The sequence below is a fragment of the Sorex araneus genome, chromosome 4 (genome assembly GCF_027595985.1).
Source record: "Sorex araneus isolate mSorAra2 chromosome 4, mSorAra2.pri, whole genome shotgun sequence".
In the NCBI taxonomy this organism is placed as follows: domain Eukaryota; kingdom Metazoa; phylum Chordata; class Mammalia; order Eulipotyphla; family Soricidae; genus Sorex; species Sorex araneus.
Genome location: NC_073305.1, coordinates 155,300,315 through 155,327,656, shown reverse-complemented (window position 1 = coordinate 155,327,656; position 27,342 = coordinate 155,300,315). Strand labels below are relative to the sequence as shown.

The window sequence follows — 27,342 nt, the reverse complement described above, 5'->3', positions numbered from 1 at the left end:
ACATTCGTTCCTTAGAAGTCATCCCAGGTCTAGAGACACAATATGGTGAGTAAGGCACTTGCCTTGCACTCAGCTGACCTGATTTAACAATCCCAGCATTCTAGCACATACAGTCCCCCATGCACAGCCAGGAGCGATCCTTAAAGTGCAGAGCTAGAAATAAATCCTGAACACAACAGGGTGTGGAGCAAAAGCAAAAAAAAGAATAAATAAATAAATAAATAAATAAATAAATGTAATACCTGCTGATGCTTAGGGAGTTATCTATGTAGAGGATGGAACTGGGACTTAATGCATGCAAATTATGCACGCTAGCCTGTTAATTTCTTTCTATGGCCCCTAAGTCTAGACAACTTACTATTGCCTGTACATGACAATGGTCTGCCATGCACTGGTCTTTCTGCTTGTTTACATATAAATAGAGAACATTATTTTTTTTTAGTTTCCTAAGATAGGTACCTAAATACCCTAATATACATATTATTTAACTAATATAGTCAACTTGATCTTCAAGATGCTCTAGTTCCAATACTTAACATTGATACCAGTGTCTTATCCCTCTGTCTTGGTTTAATGTTCTAACACATACGCACACATATGACAATTATAAACACATGACTTACAGCTGCCTAGATAAGACAAATAAGACAGCAATTGGCATATTCTTTTTGGCTGTTGCTGCCATTGATATTAAGAAAGTCACACCTAGCAGTCTGGGATGGGGTTGCTAGGCTAGGGAGGAGGGCTCAAAATTCCGGGGCTCAATCCCTGGGCCTCACACATGCAAAATATATGCTTTCCACTTGAGTGAAGGAAAGATTCTTAGCAACTTTCATCTATGAATGAAAGCAAAGCAAATGAAAGTAATATTTACTTCTGCATCAGTATGGCATGCCAACATTTTTACTATCTTGGTAGTTCTTATAATTAATAGAGCTACTACTAATTTTGATCAACTGGAAAATAAATCGGGACTTATCATTTTAGCTATAGGTGATCATTTTTATTCCTTTCAACTATTATATTGCAATATAAATTGCAATATCACATATCCATTTGCATTAACATGGCTATATGTTAATTAAACATTAAAAAATAAGATTTTTTTTCTAAAATTATACTCTGATGAGGAAATAGGAAGCCCTTTATCAATGGCACTAAAATTCTTAACAGTTTTTGGTAAGTAAACACAGGATTTTGAAAATAGTATTTTTAGACTCTAAATTCAAATTGAAGAATCTACCTTAAAATTTCAAAATAAAATGTTTGGTAAATTCATTTTTATGCTTGCATATAAAGCCATAGTAGATTTCTGTGTGTAGTTTTAAAGATAACTCTTCTCACTACTGCATGGGCTGGAGCAATAGCACAGTGGCAGGACGTTTGCCTTGCACACGGCTAACCTGGGTTCGATTCCTCTGCCCGTCTCAGAGACCCCAGCAAAGTACCGAGAGTATCTTGCCTACACAGCAGAGCCTGGCAAGCTATCCATGGCATATTTGATATGCCAAAAACAGTAACAAGTCTTAAAATGGAAACATTACTGGTGCCCCTTGAGCAAATCGATGAACAACGGGATGACAGTGACAGTGACAGTGAGATTAGCAATAGGTAGGTGTGAGAAACTGATTTTGCTATAAAAATGAATCTTCAGGTGACTCATCTTCTGTCTATTTGCTTTCAGGAAAATGACAGTTGCTTGCTTTATTGAAACTGGTAGTGTTCTGAGTGTCACATATTGAACAGATCCCAGATATTTACATGATATTTTGCAATTGCCTGATACCTGCAGATGAAACAGAGAAGTTAAGGACAATGACCTGATATTTGGACTCAGGCTCTAACCACAAGAAAAGCTGTACCTTGCAATTACAGGGTCCAACACAAGGGTCTTCATTTGTGCTTCCTTCACCACTGCAGTTGCACGGTTTGCAATCTGGGTAGCCCTTGTAGCCTCTGGCACACCGTTCACAGCTCACTCCTCCAAAGCCAGGTTTGCAATGGCAGGACCCAGGGGGCAGACCTAAGGAAAGACGGGCCAGCATTTTAAAAATGAAAGTGTCATGTAGTTCCAAAGATCTTCAGTAGGGTAATCTTAAATCTTCCTTTTGATATTTTGAAAACTAGATTATCAATGTACATTAAAATAGAGCAGCTAAAACCCAAAATGTATAAGGTCTCTTTAGAAGTTCGCTAACACAGCATCTTTTATGTATCATTAAAATATTAAGAATGTAAAATATAGAGATCAAATCTAAAAGTGTCAGCAAACCAACACTATAAAAATCCTTGTTATATAAATGACAAAGATCAAGCAGTAATTTTTATAACTGCATAATGACAATGGATTAAAGATAAGCAGTAACCTATGCATACCCTTTGCTTATAATTACCTTCAAACTATGATCACATGAAAATAAATGTCTTGGGAATAAAAACATTATTACTTAAAACAAAAAAAAAATAATGAAACAACTTCTGACTCTGTACTCAGGGATTACTCTTGGTAGGATTCAGGAAACTCTTTGGGCTGCTGGGATCAAACTCAAGTCACATGGTGCAAAACAAGTGCCCTAGGCATTGTTCTATATCTCGAGCCCAGATATTCTACACTCAAAGATGCAAAGATCACTCTGGACAAAAACTGAGTGCTGAAAGGAGGTAAAGTGATATGTGTGATACCTTTTCAGTGACAGCATTGCAAACTAGAGTGACTAAAGGAAAATAAGAGAGAGCAAGAGCAAGAGAGAGAGAGGGAGAGAGAGAGAGGCAGAGAGAGAGAGGAGAGAAAGAAGGAGAAAGAGAGAGAAGAGAATGAATTGCTATAGAGGCCATAGAGGCAGGCTGTGTGGGGATGGGGTGTGGTTGGGGGCCGAGGGGGTGAGGGCAGGAGGGAAATGGGACATTGGGGGCAGGAAATGTGCACTGGTGAAGGAATGGGTGTTGGAATATTGTACGATTGAAATTCAAGCATGAACAACTTTGTAATTGAATATTTCATGGTATTTCAATTTAAAAAATAAAAAACAATAATTAAAAACATGCAAAGAAAGTGCCAAAATGTTTTATCTCAAGGAGTTACTTTGGCATTTGATACCTTAATGTACAGAGTTTATCATAAATCATCATTAACTTCAATCCTATAAAAAAATATATTGCCTATAAGTGGGGTCAGCCTCTCTCTCCTCAACATGTGAGTCCTATCACTTTGAGGTTTATATGTCCACTTCAAGCATTTTTATTGCTGACGACATCTCAGTAGGCGATCTCTCTATTCCCACTGTAACAGGCACATCCTGCAATAAATGCTGTCATTTCATGCTAGAAATCACAGAAGCTGCAAATCAATCTAAACAAGACAAAAATTATATGCACTGAAAATGTGTGATTGGCCAGAAGATATATATTTGAACAGCTACATAAAAATTCAGGTGTCAGGAAGGGATAGTGGGTTGGAGGAAGGGACCCTGAAACAGTCGAAGTGGGATGTGGAAACTGGTGGGGTTGTAGTGTTGGGATGCCATGTGCATGAAACCCTATCATTAACAGTATTCAAAATCACTATGCCTAAATGTAGAAAGTCTCAAATACATATGTGTTTCTCTCTCTCTCTCTCCACACATATATATATGTATATATATATATATAAAATCTCTCTCTACACATATATATGCATATATATAAAGCAACACAAATAATCCAACACCTTTAAAACATAATTAAGATATAGACATATGTATATGTATATATAATTTGTTTTCTGAGGAATCTTTAAGAATATAAAAAATTAGAGAAATAAAATTCACCATAAAATGTTCTCATGAAAATAATCATATTTAGGTTTACTTCTTTATAAAAAGCATTCCTGGCTATTGCTCTCACCGTGTTTAGCATGCTTTATGTCCTTAACACAGACTTCATTTAAGGAACCAATTGAATCACAATTGCATGGCTGGCAAGGTTTTGCATCATTTGGAGATACCTAATAAAAATATTAAAATATTATTAATCTGATGTAATAAAAATACCTATACATATTTCAATTCAACAAACTTTCAAGGACAAACTAATTTTAATAATACAAATTAATAAATTATATTGTGATAAGACATTATCTCTAAAACATATTGTTTCAAGGTTTATTATTTCTTTTAAATGGAATCTAGAAATAAAACAGATAGTAGGGCAAATTCATATATTTGTTCCTTAAACTCAACAATTACCAAGATTTTTGACATGTAAGTTTTATCACATGTATTCTATGCTGAATTTTAAAAAGATATATCACAAATGAAAGTTTTAATTTAGTCCCCACTTTTCTGTATGCATCTCTCATAATCATATTATTGTACCAATATTTGCTTGATATATTATCTAATATGCATTTCATTTTAAAAAGCCTTATTGAGTGATTCAATATAAATTCATATTTGGGGTCAGAGCTATAGTACAGCAGGTAGGACATTTGCCCTGCAAGGAGTCAACCAGGGATGATTTTGGGGGACCATGGTTCCCCATATGGTCCATGGCTGAGTTCTACCAGGAGTCATCCCTTAGCACAGTGTCATGAGTTTGTCCTGAGTGTGGCCAGTGTGCCTGCCCCACCCACACCAAATTATATCTGGTATTGGAAAAATATATATTCGGGGGCTGGAGCGATAGAACAGTAGGTAGGACGTTTGCCTTGCACGCGGCCAACCCGGGTTCAAGTCCCAGCATGCCATTTGGTCCCCTGAGCACCGCTAGGAGTAATTTCTGAGTGCAGAGCCAGGAGTAACCCCCGTGCATCTCCAGGTGTGACCCAAAAAGTAAAAAAAAAAAAAAATAACGCAGCATGAGGGTGTTTGCCTTGCATCTGGCCGACCTGGGTTCGATTCCTCTGCCCCTCTTGGAGAGACCGGCAAGCTACTGAGAGTATCCCGTCCACATGGCTGAGCCTGGCAAGCTACCCATGGCGTATTTGATATGCCAAAAACAGTAACAAATCTCACAGTGGAGACGTCACTGTGCCCACTCGAGCAAATAGATGAATGGACTACAGTGCTGCAGTGCTACAGTGCTACTTAAATTGAGGACTGGAGTGATAGCACAGCAGGTAGGGCATTTGCCTTGCACGCGGCCAACCCAGGTTCAATTCCTCAGTCCCTCTCGGAGAGCCAGGAAAGCTACTGAGAGTATCCCACCTGCACAGCAGAGCCTGGAAAGCTACCCATGGCGTATTTGATATGCCAAAAACTGTAACAAGTCTCACAATAGAGATGTTACTGGTGCTGTTCGAGCAAATACATAAACAATGGAATGACATTGCTACAGTGCTTAAATTAAAACTCGATTTTCTAAAACAGAGCACAATCTAAGAAAATAATATAGGTTCCATAATTTAAAAACTTGAGTGCCAAAGATATATTGTAGGAATTAAGGCACTTGCTTTGCCTGCTTCCTACCCAGGGCCAATCCCCCATACATTTATCCTCAAGTTCAATCCTCAGAACATCCTAAACACTTTCAGGAATAATCCCTGAGCACAGAGCCAGAAGCCTTGAGATCACCAAGTGAGACACAAATCCTCCTTTCTAAAAACAAAATCAGGGTTCATATCCCAAGGTGGCCATGTATTATTTATGTGGTCTTATGTAACCTATTTTGCCCTTGTAAATGAGTATTATAATAGAAGCTATATAGATGATGTTAAATATAAATGACAATAAATACCATATAAAGCATCTCATAAGGTTTTGCACATATATTAAACACAGAATATAATTAGTAGTTTTTGATATTATATATTTTAATGAAATCTGGATAGTGTTTATAAGTATAATTTATTTTCCAAATGTAATTGGACAAGGACATGTGGTGAAATACAGTTGTATATTTATTATTTATTCCCTCTATGAATAGTTTTCACACACACATACACACACACACAGACACACACACACACACATATATATACACACACATCTAGGCTTAATTAACAAATGGAAATGTGTTTGCTAATATTAGTCAAAATGTCATAACTAGTCATTTACAAGTCAGAGAAAACATCAGTTAGCTATGAATACCTAATGGCTTAACATTATCATTAATGTACATTAACTCATTTTTCCATAAATTGATGACTATGCAAAATAAAGATAGAAATGTCCTAATATTTTCCTTAACTGATTTCATAGGAATAACAGGCTTGAAATACTTTGATAAAATGGAACATAATAAGTGGTAAGAGAGAAACACAAACAGAACATTATGGGATAAAGAAGGAAAGGGCTATAACATAATACAATAAGGTTAAGTAATATTTATAGAAATAATAATATTTAAACAGAAATTTAAAGAAGCTCTTTAACAAATGGTGGAAGTAAAACTGGTTAGTCATGTATAAAATATCAAACAAACATTAAAGCAGATCCCTATCTCACACCTACATAAAGATTAATTTAAAATGGATTAAGTACCTTGATAACAAACATATATATGTATATATGTACATATACATATATGTGAAATACACTGAGGAAAATATAGGAAAGAGTCTACACTATCTCAAACCTCAGAGGGGTCTTCAATAATACGACCTCAATGACAAAGAATACAAAGTAAACAAATGAGCTACCTTAAACTGAATAGCTCCTGCATTTCAAAAGACATGAGGCTAGAACTTCAAAGCTTTTAGTTTATAAAATTCAAATTTAATCTAAAATTTTCTCTCAAAACTTACTAATTGATAAAAACAATATTTGCGTGACATTCACGAGAGAGCTGACAAATTACAAATTACATTTACAACTCAACAGTAAGAGACAGTGAGATCTCACTCCCAACAGCAAGAATGGTCTATAGGAAAGACTGAACATAATAAGCACTGGAGGGCATGGTGAAGGAGGAACTGAGTGGAATTGCTGCATGCTTTAGTCTCTTTAGAAAATGGTTTGGAATCCTCTCAGAACGTCCATATCATCAGGAATTCCACTCCTAGGCAACTAGGGCATTTGCCTTGTACGTGACTGACCTTAGCTACAAAGCACTGCCAGGAGTAAGCCCTGAGCACAGCCAGATATAGTCCCCTCAAAAAAAAATCAATCTGGGGTTAGAGAAATAATATAGTAAATAGGGTGCTTGCCTTGCATGCAGTGGACCTGAGTTCTATCCTCAGCATCACATTATGGTCCCCCAAGCCTTGCTACAAGTGATTCCTGAGCATGAATCAGGTATCTATCCAAGCAAACACACAAGCAAGCACAACTACTTTAAAAGATATATGCACACTGATATTCATATCAGCACTATTTACAATGGCCAAGATACAAAAATAAGAAAAATGCCCTATGATATACAAGTAGATAAAGAAATTATACACACACACACATATATATATATGTGTGTGTGTGTGTGTGTGTGTGTGTGTATGTGTGTGTATATCACTGTAGTCCGTTGTTCTTCAATTTGCTCGAGTAGGTACCAGTAATGTCTCATTGTGAGACTTGTTGTTACTGCTTTTAGCATATCAAATACAGCACAAGTAGCTTGCAAGGCTCTGCCTTGTGGGCAGGATACTCTTGATAGCTTGTTGGTCTCTCGAGATGGATAGAGAAATAGAACTTGGGTTGGCCATGTGCAAGGCAAATGCCCTACCCACTGTGCTATCGCTCCAGTTCTATATATACATTTAATAATATATAATATATTATATATACAGAGAGATAGAGAGAGAAGTATAGTGAGATACACGCACACAATGGAATACCAGATTATTTCATTCTCAATGACATATAAAGAAGCTAATCAATAGAACAGACAAAGCCATACAAAAGCAGTCCCATAGACTCTTATGCAGAAATGAAGTTAGTAGAAGGAGAGAAGGGAAAGAAGGGGGAATTGAGGTGCAAAGTGCTGTGTTAGAGGGACAGTGGTACTTTCAATATTGGTGGGTGTGGTGTGGTAAATATATTTTATATTTTAAGTGGTGTGAACTTGGACGTCCCAAGTTACAGTTGATCACATTAATAGAACAAAGGAGAAAATTCTTGCATTCAGAGAAGTAGATACTAAAAAAATATGAAAAATAGCATGCCTCTATAATATAGGACTTCCCAGAAATCTACATTTAGTGGGTAACCTGTTCGATGTGATAAGAAGCATTCTTGAAAACTTTATAATCACATCCTATGCAATGGTGAGATATCATTCACAGATGTGTGTTTCTAACATTCTTAGTTATTATCAGATAAATTGCAAAGGAAGAAACAGATATCAATTTGTATAAGGATACCATGATTCCTTATGTGCATACTTTTAAATATACTAGCTTAAACCTTCCAGAATTAACATATAAACTGAACTTAGATATAGGATATGCCATCTACATTCAAAAATATTTCCAAAAATAACAAAATGTAAGTATACTTATAGCATAGCGGGTAGGGCATTTGCCTTGCACATGGCCGACCTGGGTTCGATACCTTTGTCCTCTTGGAGAGCCCGGCAAGCTACCAAGAGTATCTTGCCCACACAGCGGAGCCTGGCAAGCTACCCGTGGTGTATTCAATATGCAAAAAATGGTAACAACAAGTCTCACAATGGAGACTTAATGGTGCCCACTTGAGCAAATAGATGAATAACGGGATGACAGTGACAATGACAAGTATACTTATAAAAATATCACAAAAATATTAAATTTAATAAAATAATTTAAGGTTGCTACACTGAAAACACTTGTAAATAATTAAGGAAAATATAAAGAAGTTAAGAAATATACTGTATTTCATTTTTGGAATATTCAGTATTCCAAAACAAAAAAAAGTTTTGTCTTCTTCACATGTTTTCTGATTCTATTTAACAATCACAACATAATAACATGTCTATCATTGACAAGTTAATTTTAAAATATGCATGGAAATGTAAAGAATCTTTTACAGACAAAACAATCTTCAAATGGATGAATAAAGCGAATGCATGTTTATGAATTCTCGACTTGATAAATCTAAAGTAGTCTAGATACTTTGCTGTTAGCAGTTAAAGAGACACATACATTCATGGAACTGAGCTGGAAGTCCAGAAATTAGCAAAAATAGACTGACTTAATCAAGTTATTTCAACAAATTCTTCAAACTAATTTAAAAAAAAAGGTAAAGAGATAGTAGAGGGGATTAAAGTACAGGTTCTTCTTACAACAACTCCAGTGTGATCCCTGGCACCTCACGGCCTCCTAAGAATCTCTGTGCAGCCTAGAGGTACCCGAGCATCATCAGAATCAGCACCACAGAGCCCAGTCAGTGCTACACCTGGCCATCACTGAAGAGCTGATCTGGCTAACAAGAACTGCTGTGAGGAGTCTTGGGCACTCAGCATCCCAGGGTACCCCCCATGACCTAAAAACATTCAGAAGAGTATTGTCTAAAATATTTCAAGCGACTTACAAATGTAGCTTGTAACTACATTCCTAAACATGCAGTGTTTCTAGAAATAACACCCCATCCCCCACAAAAGAAAGTTCCACTAAAACAGACACTTCACATAAGAAGATATAAAATAGCCTACATCACTTAAAAGGAAATTCAATATTGGGGGCAAAGAGGTAGGGCAGGGGTAAGGCACTTGCATTGCATGTAACTGACCTAAAGTCATTCCCAGGTGCTGAAAATGGTTCCCTGAGCAGTGCTAGGAGTGATTCTTAAGCACAGAGCCAGGAGTAAACCCTGAGCACCACCAAGTGTCTCCATTCTCCTCCCAACAGAAATACAATTCTTTGGTCTACCATAAATTCATATTTGAATATCTACTTGAGCACCAGTGATGGAAATAGTGACTGCCAAATACCCACTGTACCAATTGCATCTACACCCACTAATTCAAGAACATCCTCACACATTAAAAATTAGAAAAAGCTGAAAACTAGAATCCATACAAATTTTTGAGGGATTATATACATCATCCCATAACTATTTTGCAAGTTGTCAGAAGTTTCATCATTTATATGTTATTGACACAAACTTAATAAAACATGAGCACAAGGAGACATGCAATATTGTTTATGTATGACTGAAATATCTAACAAATGGGGAATAAATTAATGATTGTGATACTTTCATACAAAGGAATACTACTTATCAGTATTTTTTAAAAGAACTATTGATGTACACAAAATTGATGAATCTCAAAATGCTAAGTGAAAGAAGAAAGAAACAAATTGTGTGGACTTTAAAAAGTCACTAAAGGGCAAATGAAATTTATATTCTGAAAGTCAGAACAGCTTTGCCTAAGGGTTGAGATTGACTGAAATAAGCCACAATAGAACTTTCCAGAGAGATTGAAATGTTTTATATCATATTCTCAAAATTTGTCACTTTCCATTATGAAACACTTCTAGTCACCTTTTAGAGTTTGAAGTCTATAAAAATTATTTCCACCATAATACATCTTTGCATGAAAAAGCAAAAAAAAAAAACACTGCAAGCAAAAAAAAGCATACGTTACCCCTTTAGGTCTGAAGAAACCATCAATGCATGTTTCGCAGTTTATACCCGAAGTATTTTCGGTACAATTGATGCACACACCACCTCCAATGTATTTTCCATGTATATTTAAACTCAGATTTCTTCTGGCAACATTTTCATCATAATAGCATTCTTTAGTTTTCCCATGACAATTGCACGCTGAATTAAAGCAAAATGAACTCATAAGCATTAATTTGCAGTTTCCAGATTCGTTTATAATTTGTTTTCAGTTATATAATGCTGTCTTATAACATGGCAAATAATATTACATTGACGTTACATTACATAAAATTGTACAAAGTTTTCTAGAAAGTATTTGGATTTTTGGATGCATTAATAAATTCACTTTTAGTCAAGTGTGAACTACTTAAAGTGAATCATATAAATGAGCAATATTTGGCCTTATCTTAAACTTTTATGTTATCTATAATTCCCTGTTATGTCAAAATAAATGTTAAACTATGTCACTGTGGTAAAATATTGCAAAATAAATATTAAACTAAATGTTTAGTTAGTATGGAATTAATATTATAGTAAATCTGTGTCAAATTCAATGGAAAAAAGCAGTCAGGATATAGTTCTTTTGTTTTATCACTAATAGCAACTAAAACAAGATTTTTCATATGCTATTTTGTGGTATTTGTATGCAATTCCTTTAATTTTCACTTTCAAAAACATCCTCACATGTTTGATATTATCAATTGCTTCATTAATACAGAGTGCCGAAATGTTACCAAGAAAAGTAGCTTGCAAAAGTTACTTGCATTATATATGTAAGGAAATACTGAAATCAGTACTGGTTAAGTTCTGTCAATTGAGGCCCCCGAGTTCGTATAGCTGAAGACTGCGTCAGTGTAAGATAATCAAGTATTATGTGATGAGACAAGTAAAATGTATTATCACTGTATCACCATCCTCCCATTGTTCATCGATTTGCTTGAATGGGCATCAATAACATCTCCATTGTGAGAGTTGTTACTGTTTTTGGCATATTGAATATGCCACGGGTAGCTTGCCAGGCTCTGCCGTGTATTATAAGAAGTCATAATAAATTAGAGCTATTTGTTTTCAGTGGTTGAGATCGTGCTAATTTGCACCAGTAGTAGATTTAGGTGTCCTTTTCACTACTTAGTAGTCATTCAGTGTGGATCGCTTCTTAACTTTACAAAGGCTGGACTTATGTGAAAGACAGAATCATTAAGTCATTGTCAGATGAAGACATTTAAAAACAATGAATTAGAAAGCAGTTCAATCATTAACATCATGCCTTATTAATGAGTTTTTAATCAATTTTTTTCTCCTCCCCTTCCTCCTGTGTCCATCCTCTCAGGCTTTCTATACTCTTTCTTCTACTTTTTTTCATATTTCTTAATAAAAGTAATGTCTTGTTAAAGCTTTTAAAAATTAGTAAAATTTACTTTCAAATGAGCTAATATTTGTAGTATAGTTAAGGAGTGGGTCTTTTTTCACGTTCCACACATATTGTACTTTTTGGCATATGTCCCTAGATGCTCTTTAAAGATGCTCTAAAATGCCAGACAGGTAGCTCAACAGGTTGGAATGTTTGTTTTGTATCCAGGAAGTTAAGGTTCAATTTATTACTTCACACATGGTCTTCCAAGTACCTCTAGGGTGATCTTCAAGCACTGAGTCAGGAATAGCCCTTTAGTAAAACCTAGTTTGTCCCCCAAACAGGATAAAACAAATAGCAACAACAAAATGCAAATAAATAAAGGAGCAATGCATTCACAGTGTATAGCATTGGAGAAAATGAATAGAACGTGTCTCTAACAGAGTGTTTCTGCTCTGTTCTTCACAGTTTTTGATTCAGACTGTCCAAGACTCATGATATGAAACTGTCTTTAGTTAAAGCTCAGCTATGGGATAAATATTCTTGCTGTTTAGACATACACCCTCTCAAATAAGTTAGATTGATGAAAATCCAAATTAAACTCAAAGGAATTAGAAATGATTAATCATTTTATGAAGGGATTTGTCATGTTACAGGAGGATTTTTCTAAATATTAAGGTGATTATAGAACAATTCAACTGGAAAAAATTTTAGAAGCTTTCAGGAATAAGCAAATTGCCAAAAAGAACAATATTTATACAAGGATTTGTGTTTAAGATGCCATTCTTAATTTGTGAGTGTTAAAAAAAAACACTTAATTGCAATTTGGAACTGCAATCTCCCATCTGTCCCACAAAGAATTTTTTTTACAATTTGCATTCAAAATTTATATAGTAGCAAATAGGAATAATCTTCTGCATTATTCTACATATACTGATATTTGTCTACATATACTGATAAAATGTCATCTATGCACCCTCTCTCTTTCCTGATTAAAACACATGTGTACAATGTGGAGAGTGGTAAAAGAATTTTTGGATCCAGTCAATACTACCTAGTTATAACGGTGTGACAGAATGTCAGAGGCCACAGAAAGAATTCCTACCCTCAGATGCTATTCACATTTGTGATCACTGATTTTCCACACACAAAAAAAATAAATAAAAATTAAAGTGTAATTAAAATTTAAAGAGGCTTGAGAACTATTCTCCATGGTTGGCAGTGACATAAATTCATTCTTTGGAATAAATGACTGCTCTCCTTGCAAAGTTTGCAGAACCTGGGGAAGGCATCAGAAAGGGGTCGACAGAGTACTTGAAGAACACCATGGCTTGGCATCCAATGCAACTCTTACAATGGCAGTGGTGGTGGGTATTCTTCTGGATGGGTCTTAGCAAGGCTAAATAATTTCTAAACCATATTAGCTTCAGAAACAAGCTGCCATTTATCAGCAGACAAAAGAGGTAAGTACTAAAAATAAAGCAATTCATGGCATAGATATTATATGCAGAATCTTATATTGAAAGAAAAATTGACTATGTGGTTGGGGAATATTTTATAATAAATGATATTTTAAATAAATTTGAATCATTTTAACAGCCTAATGTCTAACACATGGGTTTAAAAGTTGGTGAGATGAATCAAACCCAGCTATGTTCGGGGCTTATTCTTAGCTCTGCACTCAAGGATCACTCCTGAAGGTGTGATCTATGTAAAAAGAGAACTATTTACAGTACTGGGTTGGGCACATGGAAGGCAAGCATCTTACCTTCTTGCACTATCTTTCTGGGTCAACATATGTATAGTTAATAAATATATATGGTTGATCTGAGTTACAAACATCTACCAAACCTTTTTTGGAGACTATATGTAACTAATATTTTAATTCAACTAGACTAGTTTCTGGGGCTAGTTTGGGAATATAGTGCAGCACAACTTTTGATTTTAGGCTTCATCTTGGCCTTGACAGATTTTCAAAAACAAAACTTGCTCTAATCTCCCTGTTACCAGGTTGAGCTAGATGGCAATATGAGGCTATAAAGCAATATAGCAATATGAAGCTATATCTGCAACACTTCCTGTGTATTTCCCATTTGGAAAAAAATGAACATAGATATGGCCTTCAAAAATGATTCAAAGTATAAATGAGTTTTTGTTGACACAGTTCTGGCCAGACAGGGTTTTTTTTTCTCTCTCTCTTTTTTTTTTACTACTTCTCATGATAAAATTTTCTTTGTTATTACTATCCAGGAATTGCTAAATAGAGTCCATGTTAATGACTGACAGCAATGCCCTTTCTAATATTAGGTTTGTAAGCTTCTTATTTAAATACGATTTTTATTTCCTGGAAACAGGCTGCCTTACCATTTTTTCTCATACTGTTTTTATTATTTTCCAACAGCTACCTTACTATCACCATTTAGTAAGTAGACCTGATTAGTCTGAGTACAATTTTTCAAGTAATAAACTGGTGTTAACATAAGGTATAATGTCTTGCCTATGCCCTTCCTTCCTTCCTTCCTTCCTTCCTTCCTTCCTTCCTTCCTTCCTTCCTTCCTTCCTTCCTTCCTTCCTTCCTTCCTTCCTTCCTTCCTTCCTTCCTTCCTTCCTTCCTTCCTTCCTTCCTTCCTCCCTCCCTCCCTCCTTTCCTTCCTTCCTTCCTTTCCTTCCTTCCTTCCTTCCTTCCTTCCTTCCTTCCTTCCTTCCTTCCTTCCTTCCTTCCTTCCTTCCTTCATCCCTCCCTCCCTCCCTCCCTTCCTTCTTTCCTCCCTCCCTCCCTTCCTTTTTCCTTCAAATTAACATTATTCCACAGTGATAAGTACAGTGCTTGGTAAATACCTACCAGGTTGGGGAAAGAAATAAAACCTTGAAAACTTCAGTATGTAAGATATTTGTGTGAAAGAACTAGCTATTGTCTGGATAAAATATTATTTCATGTTAATATTATCTTGTTCTAGGAAATAAGAATTGTTCATGCCTTTGTCCTCTATGGAACATACCTTCACATTCGGATTTCGTTAGGAAAGTCCCAGCTCGCCAAGGTTTTTGATGGAATCCTGGACAGCACTGATCACAGCTGTCTCCACACGTATTATGCTCACACTCACAGCGGGATTTCTAGATGAAAAGTGGAGCGAAGTATACTTTCAGCATTACAAAAGCACAAAGGTGGGGCAAAATTAGAAAAAGGGAGAGGAAAAGAGAATATTTCTCAACTATATGTTGAATATGACACACCCCAACTAGTGTGGCGTGGAAGAAGAGCCAGTGGATATACTGAATCTATGCCAGTTTAGGGAGCCCAGACTGGTTCTAGAATCACTGTGTTCAGGCTTGGAAGAGATCAGAAGTCCATCTGTGAGGGGAACTGAAATAGATATTTTTTTTTCTCTTCCACCTAAAACATGATCAGAGAAAGTATTCTGGACTGGATTTATCCATTTTTCAAGTGTTTCTTAAAATACGATTAATAATTTGGGGTGTAAGAAGAAGAATGCCTGGGTAAATTGGGAAAATACAATCAACTGGTTCCAGGACTGAATTTGTAATCTAAGTTCTAAGTGCAGTCTTTATTCATGACATAGCATCAGCCCACAAGTTCTCTCGGCTCTGAAAGCTGGAGAAACACTGTTCATCAATATGCCTGATAGATATCACAATATTTCCCCCAAGATACTTGAACCGTTCATAGGAGTTAACATTATGATGTGTTACTCAAAGTTTTGAGAGAAACCCACTGGCACAACAGTTTTTGTGGGGAAAAGAAATCTATGCATAGGTTGCTACACTCATTGAGCTTACTATTGATGCACTTCTTCAATTTAATCTGCAGTAGATGCTAATGCATTTACCATCTTATGACAAAAAATAGATGCCCACGCAACTTTTTTAGATTATGTTCACTTAATACAATGCTATTAGTGAAAAATTGGGCACCAAAGCACTCCATCATTTTCTAGCCAGATACTTTGAATGTTCTTTTCTACCCTATTCTTTTTCTGCCCTACCTTAGCACCCAGGTCCATGGACACTTACATTTACATCATGCACATTTTTTCATTTGCTTGCATTAATTTTTTGATGAAAACTTTTGAAAGATACGGTTGGGTTGATTGATGGTAGGCATTCTCCAAAGCTAAATCATGTTTCAGGCTGTCATAGCTAGAGAGGTTTCAAAACAGATAGACGAGTGTGAAGTCTTTAAAAAAAACCTAATCTGTTTTCTGATTCTGTGAAGGCTGACTTCAAAGTCTATCATCCTAATGCCAGCTCTATTTCACCCTGGCATGGCTTTCTGTTACAACATCTAAGTGAGGACCTGACACCCATTCACAGTGGCCCTGTCAGCAGAGCCTCTGAGGAAGCATTTTACAGTTTTGGAATCATTTTGCTTAAGCATCCTATAAATATACATACATTTGTCGCTGGATCAAGTGGACAAGCCCTGGCATGACCATAGCAGATGCACATCCCTCCAACCGAAATATCCTTGACAGAGTAGTAATACTGCAAAAGGCAATTCAGAGAGACTGTTAAGATGATTGCAAGGTAAAAGAAAGCTAAAAATGGAAATACTTGATTAAAATCTTTACTTTCTGGCTTTATTCTTTGTTTGAAGCACATCTGTGTGTCTCCAAGATAACTGTGGTCTCATAAATGGGGCAGAGTATGTCCCTACACTATAATAACATCCAAATAAAGAATGCCTCTAATTTATATTCGATAGATGGAAATACTAGAAATTCCTTTCCACAGACAGTTCAAAGTTTATTTTGGAGTGTCTGCGAGCCAGTTGTTATGAGGAAAAGTTGGAGGACAGGACAAGAATTCTTCATAAAGTTGTTTTATTTACTTTCTTAAAAGAAAGTGACTTTTATGGTCATTACCAGATCCTTGGTCCTCAGAAAGTAGGTACAAGCTTTTTTACTTGAAGGATTTGAATATAATAAAAAATGTTAAGAATAAGTATACTCTTACTTCAAATAATACATATCTTAATCATAGTAAAAACTGAAATGTAAGTTAAAAACTGATTTAACATAAAGAATAAGCTGTATGGAAAATTTTTGTTTGTTTTTTATGTCAAAATGCCCATGCAATTATCCTTCTACTTGATTTAACATAGAATCATGTTTATGATTATTTTAACTACTTAATAATTACATACAATTACAGAATTGAATTTTTTAACATTTCAGCTAATGTGCCTATAATATTTTGCAATAGTAAGAACACTTCTCATTACAATATAGCATACAAATAAATGTCTCAGTGGTAGTCTTATCTGAAACTATATATATGAAAAATGAATTCTAAAAGATATATAAAGAATAAAAATACAAATACAATTTTCCTAACTAGAAATTTGTTTTACCATTTTCTTAATTTTATTTATTTACTTTATTTTAATGCAGAATCTCCTGCCCTACGCCAGGCTGTCTTCACCCTGACCCCCTCAAAGGGGCAGGGTGAGGGGTGGCTGAGTTTCCCTCCCCAGCCCCAGAAGAGCCCTGGCAACTGAAAACCTCTAGAACCTAGCCACAGCCATGCTCAAGGCCACTCTCCACACACTTGGACAAGTCTCACCCATGAAGGAACCCACAGAGAAACCCAGGTATCCCAAGACCCGTGGATGAGTTCTCCAAGTCTCCTACTCAGATCGGGACTGAGCCTCCTTCACCCAGATTCCCAGTTTTCTAGTAGCTTGGCAGTCACCCCCCAGCCCCATGTAATCTCATCAATAGCCAAGATCCAGAAACTATAAAAATAAACTATAAAACAAAGCTCCTGGAAGAGAGTGACACAATTAAAATTTAAGATGTATTGTGATGTGTGCAAGTGTGTGTACATGTGTGATATGTGTATAATGTGTTATAATGTCAATTTATTTTGCCTCCCAAGCAGTGCTCAAAAGAACCCAGATTTATGAGCGATTTTTAAAATAATCCATTATGTGATTCAATGCGAGAGTCCCAAAATTGACTTGCCCCATCTTTGAAGTGAGGAGAATTAACCAGGCTATCCTCGGGATATTTGCGATCACCAGGGCTACACCCAACAATGCCATGTAGTGATTGAGGTTGGACAGAACTGGAATCAGCGCATGCAAATAATGTATCCCTGTCCTATTTCTCTGCCCCCAAAATATATCTTAGTGTAGGTTGCAAGCAAAATATCTTAATGCCCATGGAGTTCTTTTTTTTTTTTTTTTTTGCTTTTTGGGTCACACCCAGCAATGCTCAGGGGTTACTCCTGGCTTTGCACTCAGGAATTACTCCTGGCGGTGCTTGGGGGACCATATGGGATGTTGGGGATAGGATCGAACCCGGGTCGGCCGCATGCAAAACAAACGCCCTACCCGCTGTGCTATTGCTCCGGCACCGCCCATGGAGTTCTTATTGCACCTCCTCAAGTGCAGGATCATGGTACACAAGTCTTATAAATGATAACTAATTTAAACCTCAATGCCAGAAGTAATTATTATAAACTCCATTTTACAAAAGAAAATGCAACATTTTATGATTATTTTTTCAAAGTTTAATTAAAAAATCTACTAATCAGCAGATTTTGGATTTAAACTAAGAATGGTCTACTGAGTTTTAAAATTTTTTATTACAATGCTTGTGAAAGATTGAAGCATATTTTTAAATTATTTATCAGACAATTAAAAAGATGAGTCTAATATTATTCACAAAAACCAATCTGATCCATCAAAACTTACCCTCCGTGTGACAATGGGGTCAATCTCTCTTGGGTCTTTGTGAGCCAACATCATCAAATCTGCATTCAAGGTGCGGATCCTCTGAAATCTCAGACGAATGTAGCGAGCAGAAGTAAATTCCAGCAGTTCAGGAGAAGGATCATCAGCACTTGGTCTTCCATTGATCAAAGAGATGTGAATCTACACAATGTGGTAAGAATTTAACAATTAGTGTATAATTAAATATAGAATACTTTTAAATTTTTCCTTAATAAAGGTAAGTTCACTCACTGCAAATTAGTCAAGTAAATCCTGGTTCATATTTACTCATAGAAGATAGTGAAGTAATTCAGGAATGTTAGTGAATATGTAGAGGAAAAACATTTGCTCATATTTTAGTCATTCTTTATATACTGCAATGATTATTCCTCCATTCTAAGGAATGGCCTCTAGCGAACAGTCCTAGAATTTATATTGATTCTTAAATCATTTTTTCTCTGAAAATTATTGCACTCTAAAATTAATTAAGAATATGATTTTAAAAAATAGGAAGCCATAAAATGTTGTTTAAAAAGTTACAAATATGTAAGAATAGAAACCTAACAGGAACTTAAAATAATTTGGAGCTTGAAAATAACTGGTTATGTATTCTCAAAATATAGAAAGCAGAAACTGGAATATTACAAGGAAAATTGGACAAATCTATAATGACTGCAAGAGACCTAACTAGGATACTTTGTTGTTGGCTGTTTCTCAAAAATTAAAAGATCAAGAAGGCTAATGTTTAACTGCAATATATTAAAACCTGTATTGATTGGTACTACTTTAAGGAAAACTAATTATCACAATTGATACTAGAAGAAGTAAAAGCCTTACATTATTTTTATTATAAATGGAGAACCTGATAAAGAATTACCCTCCAAAGGTACAAGAAGGAATGAAAGTATAATACTATAAGGTATACTGTACAAGGTACAAGATACATTTTTCACAAAAACAGAATTATTTGCAATAAGTTAGTTGATAAAAGATATCCTATCACAAATAACAGAATTAATACCCAAGTATATAAGGAATGCCTATAAATCAACAAGAAAGCAGTAACACAAAAGGTTAAGAAGTAAAAGGGTATATTATTCAAAGAGAGATACTGTTTGCTGTCAAATTTTTATAATATTTGAACCTCCTCACTGGAAAAAAAAGCTGTTTAAAATAACTTTAATAAACATTTTTATTCTTCAGGTTTCCAAACTACACAGACACTGATAATATTGGTAATATTTTCTTCAGGGGTAACGTCAGTATCATATACTTACAGAAACAAGAATTAAATAGCACACACACCTGTGAAAGTGACTGTAGTCAAAGCTAACAAAATATAAAATGCATAGACTTTTGATCCAAAAATCCCACTTCTGGGACAATACTTTGCAGACATTATGTATATGCAATAGCAAAAGACTGGAAACAACCTAACAGTCATTAGTGTGAGAATGACTAAAGTATAAGTCTGTGTAGTTCAATAGGCATTTTGTTAAAGAAGAATGGGGAAACGATATACTCCTAGGGAAATGTATTTTGCACTTCCTCATACTTTGGAAATACATTATTATCTAACAATCAATTAAGTAAATCAAGAGTGCAGAAGAAACTGACACTGAAAGTTGCCCTCGGACTGAACACACACAAGCATGTGTGGCCACACTTAGCAGGCTAGAGGCAGAAATATACAAAAGTACCAGGCAGTGCCAGAGCTATTCAAAGACACAACACTCTGCCCGTGTGTTCACAGGAAACTGTGACTTGAGGTCACCTCTGGAATATTCATCCACTTCTGAAGATGATACATCATGTGTGTTAATTACGTTTTTTGACAGAACCGGCAATGATACCTGCTTTCATTTCTAACATCCTGCCTTTAGATAATCCCTGAGAGCATTTTAAAAACTGACTGCCAATAAACCACTTGGCTCACTAGAGAAATAAATGCAGCAAACACTGAGATGAGAAACAAATTGATGTCACAAAGAAGTAGGCACAATATGATAAAAAAATTAAAAATAAAAAGCAAAGATTTTACTAACTGAATGCTCCTGAATAGTTTGGAAAAAATAATTTAATTTAACTTATTTGAGGTTGATGGAACATAGGTTTCCTTAAAACACTGGATCCAAAAATACCCTTAGTATAATGCAGCTTTTTTCAACCATGGGCTTTATGGCCCCCTGAAAACTCCCAAGGATATTTGAAGAGGGTCATGGATATAAACTGCATTAATGAGCAGGGGACAATCAGTAGGACCGGGAGGGAGACACAGAAAGGAAACAAGATTCAAAAGGGGTCAGGAACGGAAAAGACTTGAAAAAGACATCAATGAAAACATTTCTAAAAGAGCAAAACATGTCCTATGTATTCCAAAATTAAGGCATCTTGCAGGTGTACCAAAGGTAAGGATTAAAATTAAGTTGTTTCATTATATCAGAAAGGTATCAATGACAGTTAAAAGAACTAAGGAATATATGAATGAAGCAAAAATTAGCTTTCCATGGAGATAAATTTTGGCTCCCAAGAACTTGCCAGTGTCCTTGTATTCATGCTTAAACATTCTGTTTCATCCAACTCCCGCACTCGACTGAAAGGAGAAAAATCACTGCATGACCAAGATTAATGCTTTTGAAAAGTATCAAGATTTACTTGGTGTTGATATTCTGATAAAGCATCCATTGTGCTATACATGGCGTCAGGAAGCTCCTCACTTAAACAGACAGCTCTATCTACTTAAATGGTACACGTGTTCTCTTTTAGGATCATAAAACATATGATAGCTATGTACAGGATTCAGCAAAAGAACATGTCACCTCACAGTTTTGGTATTTTCATCAAACTGCTCTGCCAAGAGATCTTGTGAGTATACTTAGTCCCCAGCTGTTTCTGGGACATAAACCAGCCAGCTGTTTGGCCATGTTGTGTGCAGTTTCCTCCATTATTCACCTCCCCTCTTGTTTTTTTCAATCCCCCTTTCTCCTTGAAAATAAGTCACAAAGTTGGACAGGATATTTCTCCTGGCACGATGCTGTACGGAGTCGCGTCCACTGGAGAGTTCAGCTTACTTCCTGCTCTCCTGTGAAGTGGCAACTGGAGGGTGTCTGTCTTCAGAAAGATGAAAAGTGTCAGTCCTCAAGCCCAGCCTGGTCTTGCTGTGAAGCCGTGGGAAATCTGTGGCAGTCTAGTGTGTCCTGAACTGATTTCTATTACAGGGCTGCTGGTGGGTGTACATTCATGCTGTCAAAGGAATTCATTTTAGCTGAAACTATCAGCCTTATTTACAACTTGGGTCTGAGATTTTAAAATTACACTTCTGTTTTCTTCTTTGAAATTGGTCTTCAGGGGGGAGGAAGAGGAAAATCACATGCAGAATATCTCGATGTATGTTCAAAGAACTAGATCAGTATTACGTTCGAACTCTTCCAAATAACAAATAATTATTTTTAATGATAGAAGAATATTATACAGGCCATGCTTCCTTCACAGATGGATAAGAACTTCTGTGTTTTTTTTTTACTTTTACAACGAGACAGTTTAAAAGTGATTTATGCCGCTAATAATTAGATTTGTAATTTGGTTAGTTATCTCTTATCGTTAGGCGTTTTCTATTTCTATTACTACATCTGCTTTAGTTTGCGGGAAGAGTTTTATTTTATTTTATTTTTTTGTTTTTTGGGTCACACCCGGCGATGCACAGGGCTCACTCCTGGCTCATGCACTCAGGAATCACCCCTGGCGGTGCTCAGGAGACCATATGGGATGCTGGGATTCGAACCTGGGTCGGCTGCATGCAAGGCAAACGCCCTACCCACTGTGCTATCACTCCAGCCCCAAGAGTTTTATTCTTAATATTCTCACCACTATACAAATTTGTCTAGTGAAAGAATACATGAGTGAGTGAAGCCTGCTATCATTATCATATATCCAAAACTTTAAAATGAGTGATGAAAATGGATGGAGTTACACATTATAAAATTTCATATGAGAGGACTAGACTCTCCCCTGTGTCATCACAGGGAAGAGGAGAAGGAGGAGAAAGGAGGAGGAGAAGGAAGAGGAGGAGGAGGAGGAGGAGAAGGAGGAGGAAAAACTCACTTGAAACAAAAGTTTATTGGAATATAACTTGAAAGTCAGATGATGACAGGAGATAGAACAATGCATAATGTAGCAGATGGTCCTATTTTTAGATGTGGCTAGGCAATCTGTTGTTGGAGTCTTATGGGTACCTCTTACATATAATCATTACTAATAGGTTATTTCATAGAGAGAAAGTAAATCAAAATAACTTTTTAAAATAACCTAATAGATATCACTTTGTCTTCTATGGGAATTTAAAGGTATTTGGAGAAAGAAAGTGAATCACATGATACCTATGAAAAAGGGAAATCATATGTAGTTTGGGGATCAAACCTTGGTTAGTCACATGAAAGAAAGAACCATAACTCTTTAACTACCACTCCAGTATCTTTAAATGTTGTTAGAACAGGACAAAGTCACTGGGCGGTCAGAAGGAAACTTTGTCCTCTATATCCTACTATTCCAGCTGAATTCTTCATCATCCAATGAAGTTATGCTTGGAATCATCACCAGTATCTTTCATTATTAACACTACCTATATTACTAACCAAAATGACCAATTTGAAGTTTGTAACATATAATTAGTGGCACTGTAAGAAAAAAAAATGGGGATCAGCCCTTTGACTTCCCGGACAATACGTTATCCTAGTGTCCTTCCCAGTCTCTAGCTCCCCATTCTCAAATCTCCCTTAGTACCTTTAACCTAACTACTACATCACCTCCTCGCCTCTAATATAGAAGCACTATGGCACTCATTCTTTGATTCTTTCTTGTAATCTGTCTGCAATTAATGATTCCATCTAAGCTCACAAATTTAAATACCATCTTTACTGATACCTCCAAAAAATTATTTCTCTGGTCCTGACCTCTGCTCTGAAGGTCGGAATATAATGCAACTATTTTGTGGTACTTTTTGAGTCCATGCTATACATCCCAAAATGTTCCTGGTTTCACTAACTAATTCCATGTTTTCTTCTGTGAATAACCAACAACATGGAGAGGCAAGCAAAACAATTTCTTCATTCTGCACCCAATTTTCCTGTATATGTTTTTGATATCAAAATATATCTAATACCAAACACTTCTCACCAACTCTTGTCAAAGCCTCTAGGTAAAAAAAGTTTACCATATTTCATCTAGACACTACAAATAGATCCATTTCGGCCTTTATTTTACCGCCCATACTTCCCTGAGGTCTATTTTCAAGACAACAGCTAGATATTTCTTTTACAATATAACTCTGATCACGTCATTTTCCCTTAAACCTTCCACTGCTTTTCTATTTAATTACAATGTACTCCCACATTTTATATAAAATGATGACACCCTATATTATTTGAAAACCCTCCTCTCAACACATGAAAACACTGCTAGTAAAACAATGATATTTCAAGGTTCTTTTTAATTTCTTTCTCTTATCACATCAATTCACCCAGACGGCTTCTTAGTTAGGACACCACATAGGTTTCTACTTCAGGGCTTTTATACTTGAGGTTCCCAAGCCTGAAATTCCAAGCCTTGCTGTGCAGATATCACAATGTCACTTACTACTTAACAATATAAAGTTCATCCTGCATCTCAGTTTGTCCATACTGGCTTCTCTGTAGCACTTTCGTTCAAACATCATGAATATGATTTATCTACCTTGTTGATTGTTTCTCTCTATCCGAAAGACTGGATGGGAAACTGTTTCTATGCCAAGGAAGGGGCCATAGGATATTTAAAACATCATTTGCAAGCTACAGTACAGGCAGGAGGGCAATGGGTAGACGCTAAAAAGTATATGTGTCTGCCTCATCCTGTACCAGTGCCTGATCACATGATTTCTCCAAAATTTCCAACCTCTGCTAGCACTGAAGTTCCAAGACATATTCAGATTTTGTTGTTTTGTTCACTGATATAACCTGCAGTTCATATGATTAGATCATCCAAAATTTAGCACTAAAAGTTTTTTGATCAAACAAGACTTATGTAATTGTTAAATATTTAGCAAATTCAAAGAGTTTTCTATTTAAAATGAAATTTCACTGCATAATTAATCAGTTTTCTGATATATGAATAATTCTTCAAGTCTGCTATTTCCACCAAATGAAATTAAATGCAGTAATCCTTTTATAATTTTCTACTCAAGAATTTGCGTTAAGTTGATTTAGAGCAAATTAGAAAAGTAACAGCTTTGGACCATCATTTTCTTACTGCTAAGGAGATTACATCTGTTAATATTAAACATTAGTTACATGATTATTTATTACATTAAAGTTTCATTTTAGAAGGCTATTTTCAGCTGACAACACAAATGTATTTTTCGAATATATTACATTGTATTTGTACCTGTATTTATTCAAACATTCTATTGACTATTGTATTGACCTCCTTGATTTAATTTTGTTGACCAGAGAAAAGTCAATCTTTCTCATTGTTTAGTTTCTTCTTTGGAAAAATTATGTTCTGACTATTATTTCATCTTTAGATATTTTTTTAGTTTTATTATATAACTATATATTATTCAAAAATACCTTCCTTTACATATCAGACAAAATTACTATAGTGTTTAAAACCTTTTAAAAATAATGTGTACATTAATATCCTTAAAATCTGGACACACCTACATATAAGGAAAATAATGCAAAAACACATGACAAAATAATTTCAATAGTATATAATCGATAAAACTGGTTAATAAGAAACTTGAGCACTTTAGAATAGAGATTGGGATAGCAAGAATTTTAAGAGCTTAATGAGGTCTGGACTGGAGCAATAGCACATAGGGTAGGGTGTTTGCCTTGCACGCAGACGATCAGGTTCTCCATTCCTCTCAGAGAACCCGGCAAGCTACCGAGAGTATCCCGCTTGCACGGCAGAGCCTGGCAAGCTACCCGTGGCGTATTCAATGTGCCAAAAACAGTAACAACAAGTCTCACAATGGAGGTGTTACTGGTGCCTGCTCGAGCAAATCGATGAACAACGGGATGACAGTGCTACAGTGCAATGAGACAATTCGAAACTGTGGAATAAATCTATTCCTAGTTCTTTATTTCCAGTTAGATGAGGCACATTTTAGTTCTTATTTCATTTTTCTTTACCCCATATTTTATTTCATTCAACCAATTGGTGTTATTTAATTAGGATGATTATAATACTTGTAATACTACTCATTTTCATATCCAGAAACGTGTTCTGAAAGACTTGTATATATGTTGGAACAGCTTGATCTCTGCTCTCATTCTTTACAATTTTGCATTTTCCATTCATTCACTTTTTATTGAAAATTTTTATTTATTTATTTATTTAGAGTACCATGGTTTACAATGGTAATGACTAGGATTTCATATGTGAAATATTCAAGCATCACACCCTCTGCCCAGGCGTTGGATTCCCTCCACCATTTTCTCAGTGTCTCTCACCGACCTACCCCCTCCTGTAGGAAGCTTCCTTCTAGATACCAGTTCTTAGTTTCCTTTGGGCATTTGTTATTACTTGACTACATTTCCTTACAGCACATCTATGAGATGAATCATTCTGTGTCTGTCCCTCTCCTTCTCACTCACTTCAGTCACCATGATACTCTCCAGATCCATCCACGTGGCAGCAAATTTCATGATTACATTTTCACTGATCTATCTCTGTACTCCATTCTACATTTTCCTATTTCCTAGTCATTCTTATAGTAAGTCGATTTGAACTTCAAAAATACATGTTGTGCATCTATTATATTCCAAGTCACTGACTTATTTTCATTTATTATTTTGTGCCATGGTTTAGACCAGCTCTCATTTCTTTCAAGCGTTTTCTGTATCTCAACTTTTCCTCAGTGAACAAATACACTTCCAGCACTCAGATGAGTGTCAAATCCTTCCTGACATCTATTTCCTGTCACATTGCTCCTTTTCTGAATACTTTGAACTCCCTGACCCACTTCTAGTATCACTATTGGTTTATTTGTATGTGCCTGCACCTACAGGCAAACTCACTGAAAAAAAAGAAACACTGTCGTAAATTAAAAAAAAAAATCAGTATTTTTAAATGAATTATAATATAGGAGACACAAAGTTTATAATAAAATTGATATATTCTTGGAGATACAAAGGTTATATTGAGATTAATTTTTTTGTTTGATCTACAGGCATGGAATTTGGACAGGCACCTGGCAGTGCTCAGGAGCTACTCCTGGCTCTTTGTTCAAGGTACCGGGGCTGGAGCGATAGCACAGCGGGTAGGGCATTTGCCTTGCACGCGGCCGACCCGGGTTCGAATCCCAGCATCCCATATGGTCCCCTGAGCACCGCCAGGCGTAATTCCTGAGTGAAAAGCTTTAAATAGGAGTCACGATTGTGAGAATTGTAATTATTTTAAAAAGTATGATAACAGTTTTAAGTATCAAGGGGCTTGTAATTGAGTAGACGTTAAAGCAAAATATCACCTTATGATAGACTGAAACTGTCAATAGTAAGGCCAGGGGCAAAAATTATCAGTAGTTCTGGTATATTCATGAAACAACTCATTAAGCTGACATTATCCTTTACTATTGGAATATATTAATTAAGGATATCATTGATATTTATTTTATTAAAATAATTTACTTTTAAGAATCCTTATAGTTATTAACTATACAATACCAGTTGTCTTGCTTGGACTTACAAACTTCTAATACAGTGGGATATTTATTAAAGATT

The 27,342-nt window shown here is 35.8% G+C and overlaps 1 protein-coding gene across 1 annotated transcript in view; it reads right to left on the bottom strand.

Annotated features, from left to right (window-relative positions):
• Positions 1-27,342, bottom strand: part of LAMA2 (laminin subunit alpha 2) — a 645,380-nt gene that overhangs the window by 366,177 nt on the left and 251,861 nt on the right. The window contains exons 5-10 of the mRNA XM_012932852.2: positions 18,569-18,748; positions 16,264-16,353; positions 14,847-14,964; positions 10,477-10,655; positions 3,883-3,982; positions 1,863-2,023 (exon numbers count right to left, since the gene is read on the bottom strand). Coding sequence (XP_012788306.2) covers positions 1,863-2,023; positions 3,883-3,982; positions 10,477-10,655; positions 14,847-14,964; positions 16,264-16,353; positions 18,569-18,748 — 828 coding nt within the window. The remainder of the gene's footprint in view (positions 1-1,862; positions 2,024-3,882; positions 3,983-10,476; positions 10,656-14,846; positions 14,965-16,263; positions 16,354-18,568; positions 18,749-27,342) is intronic.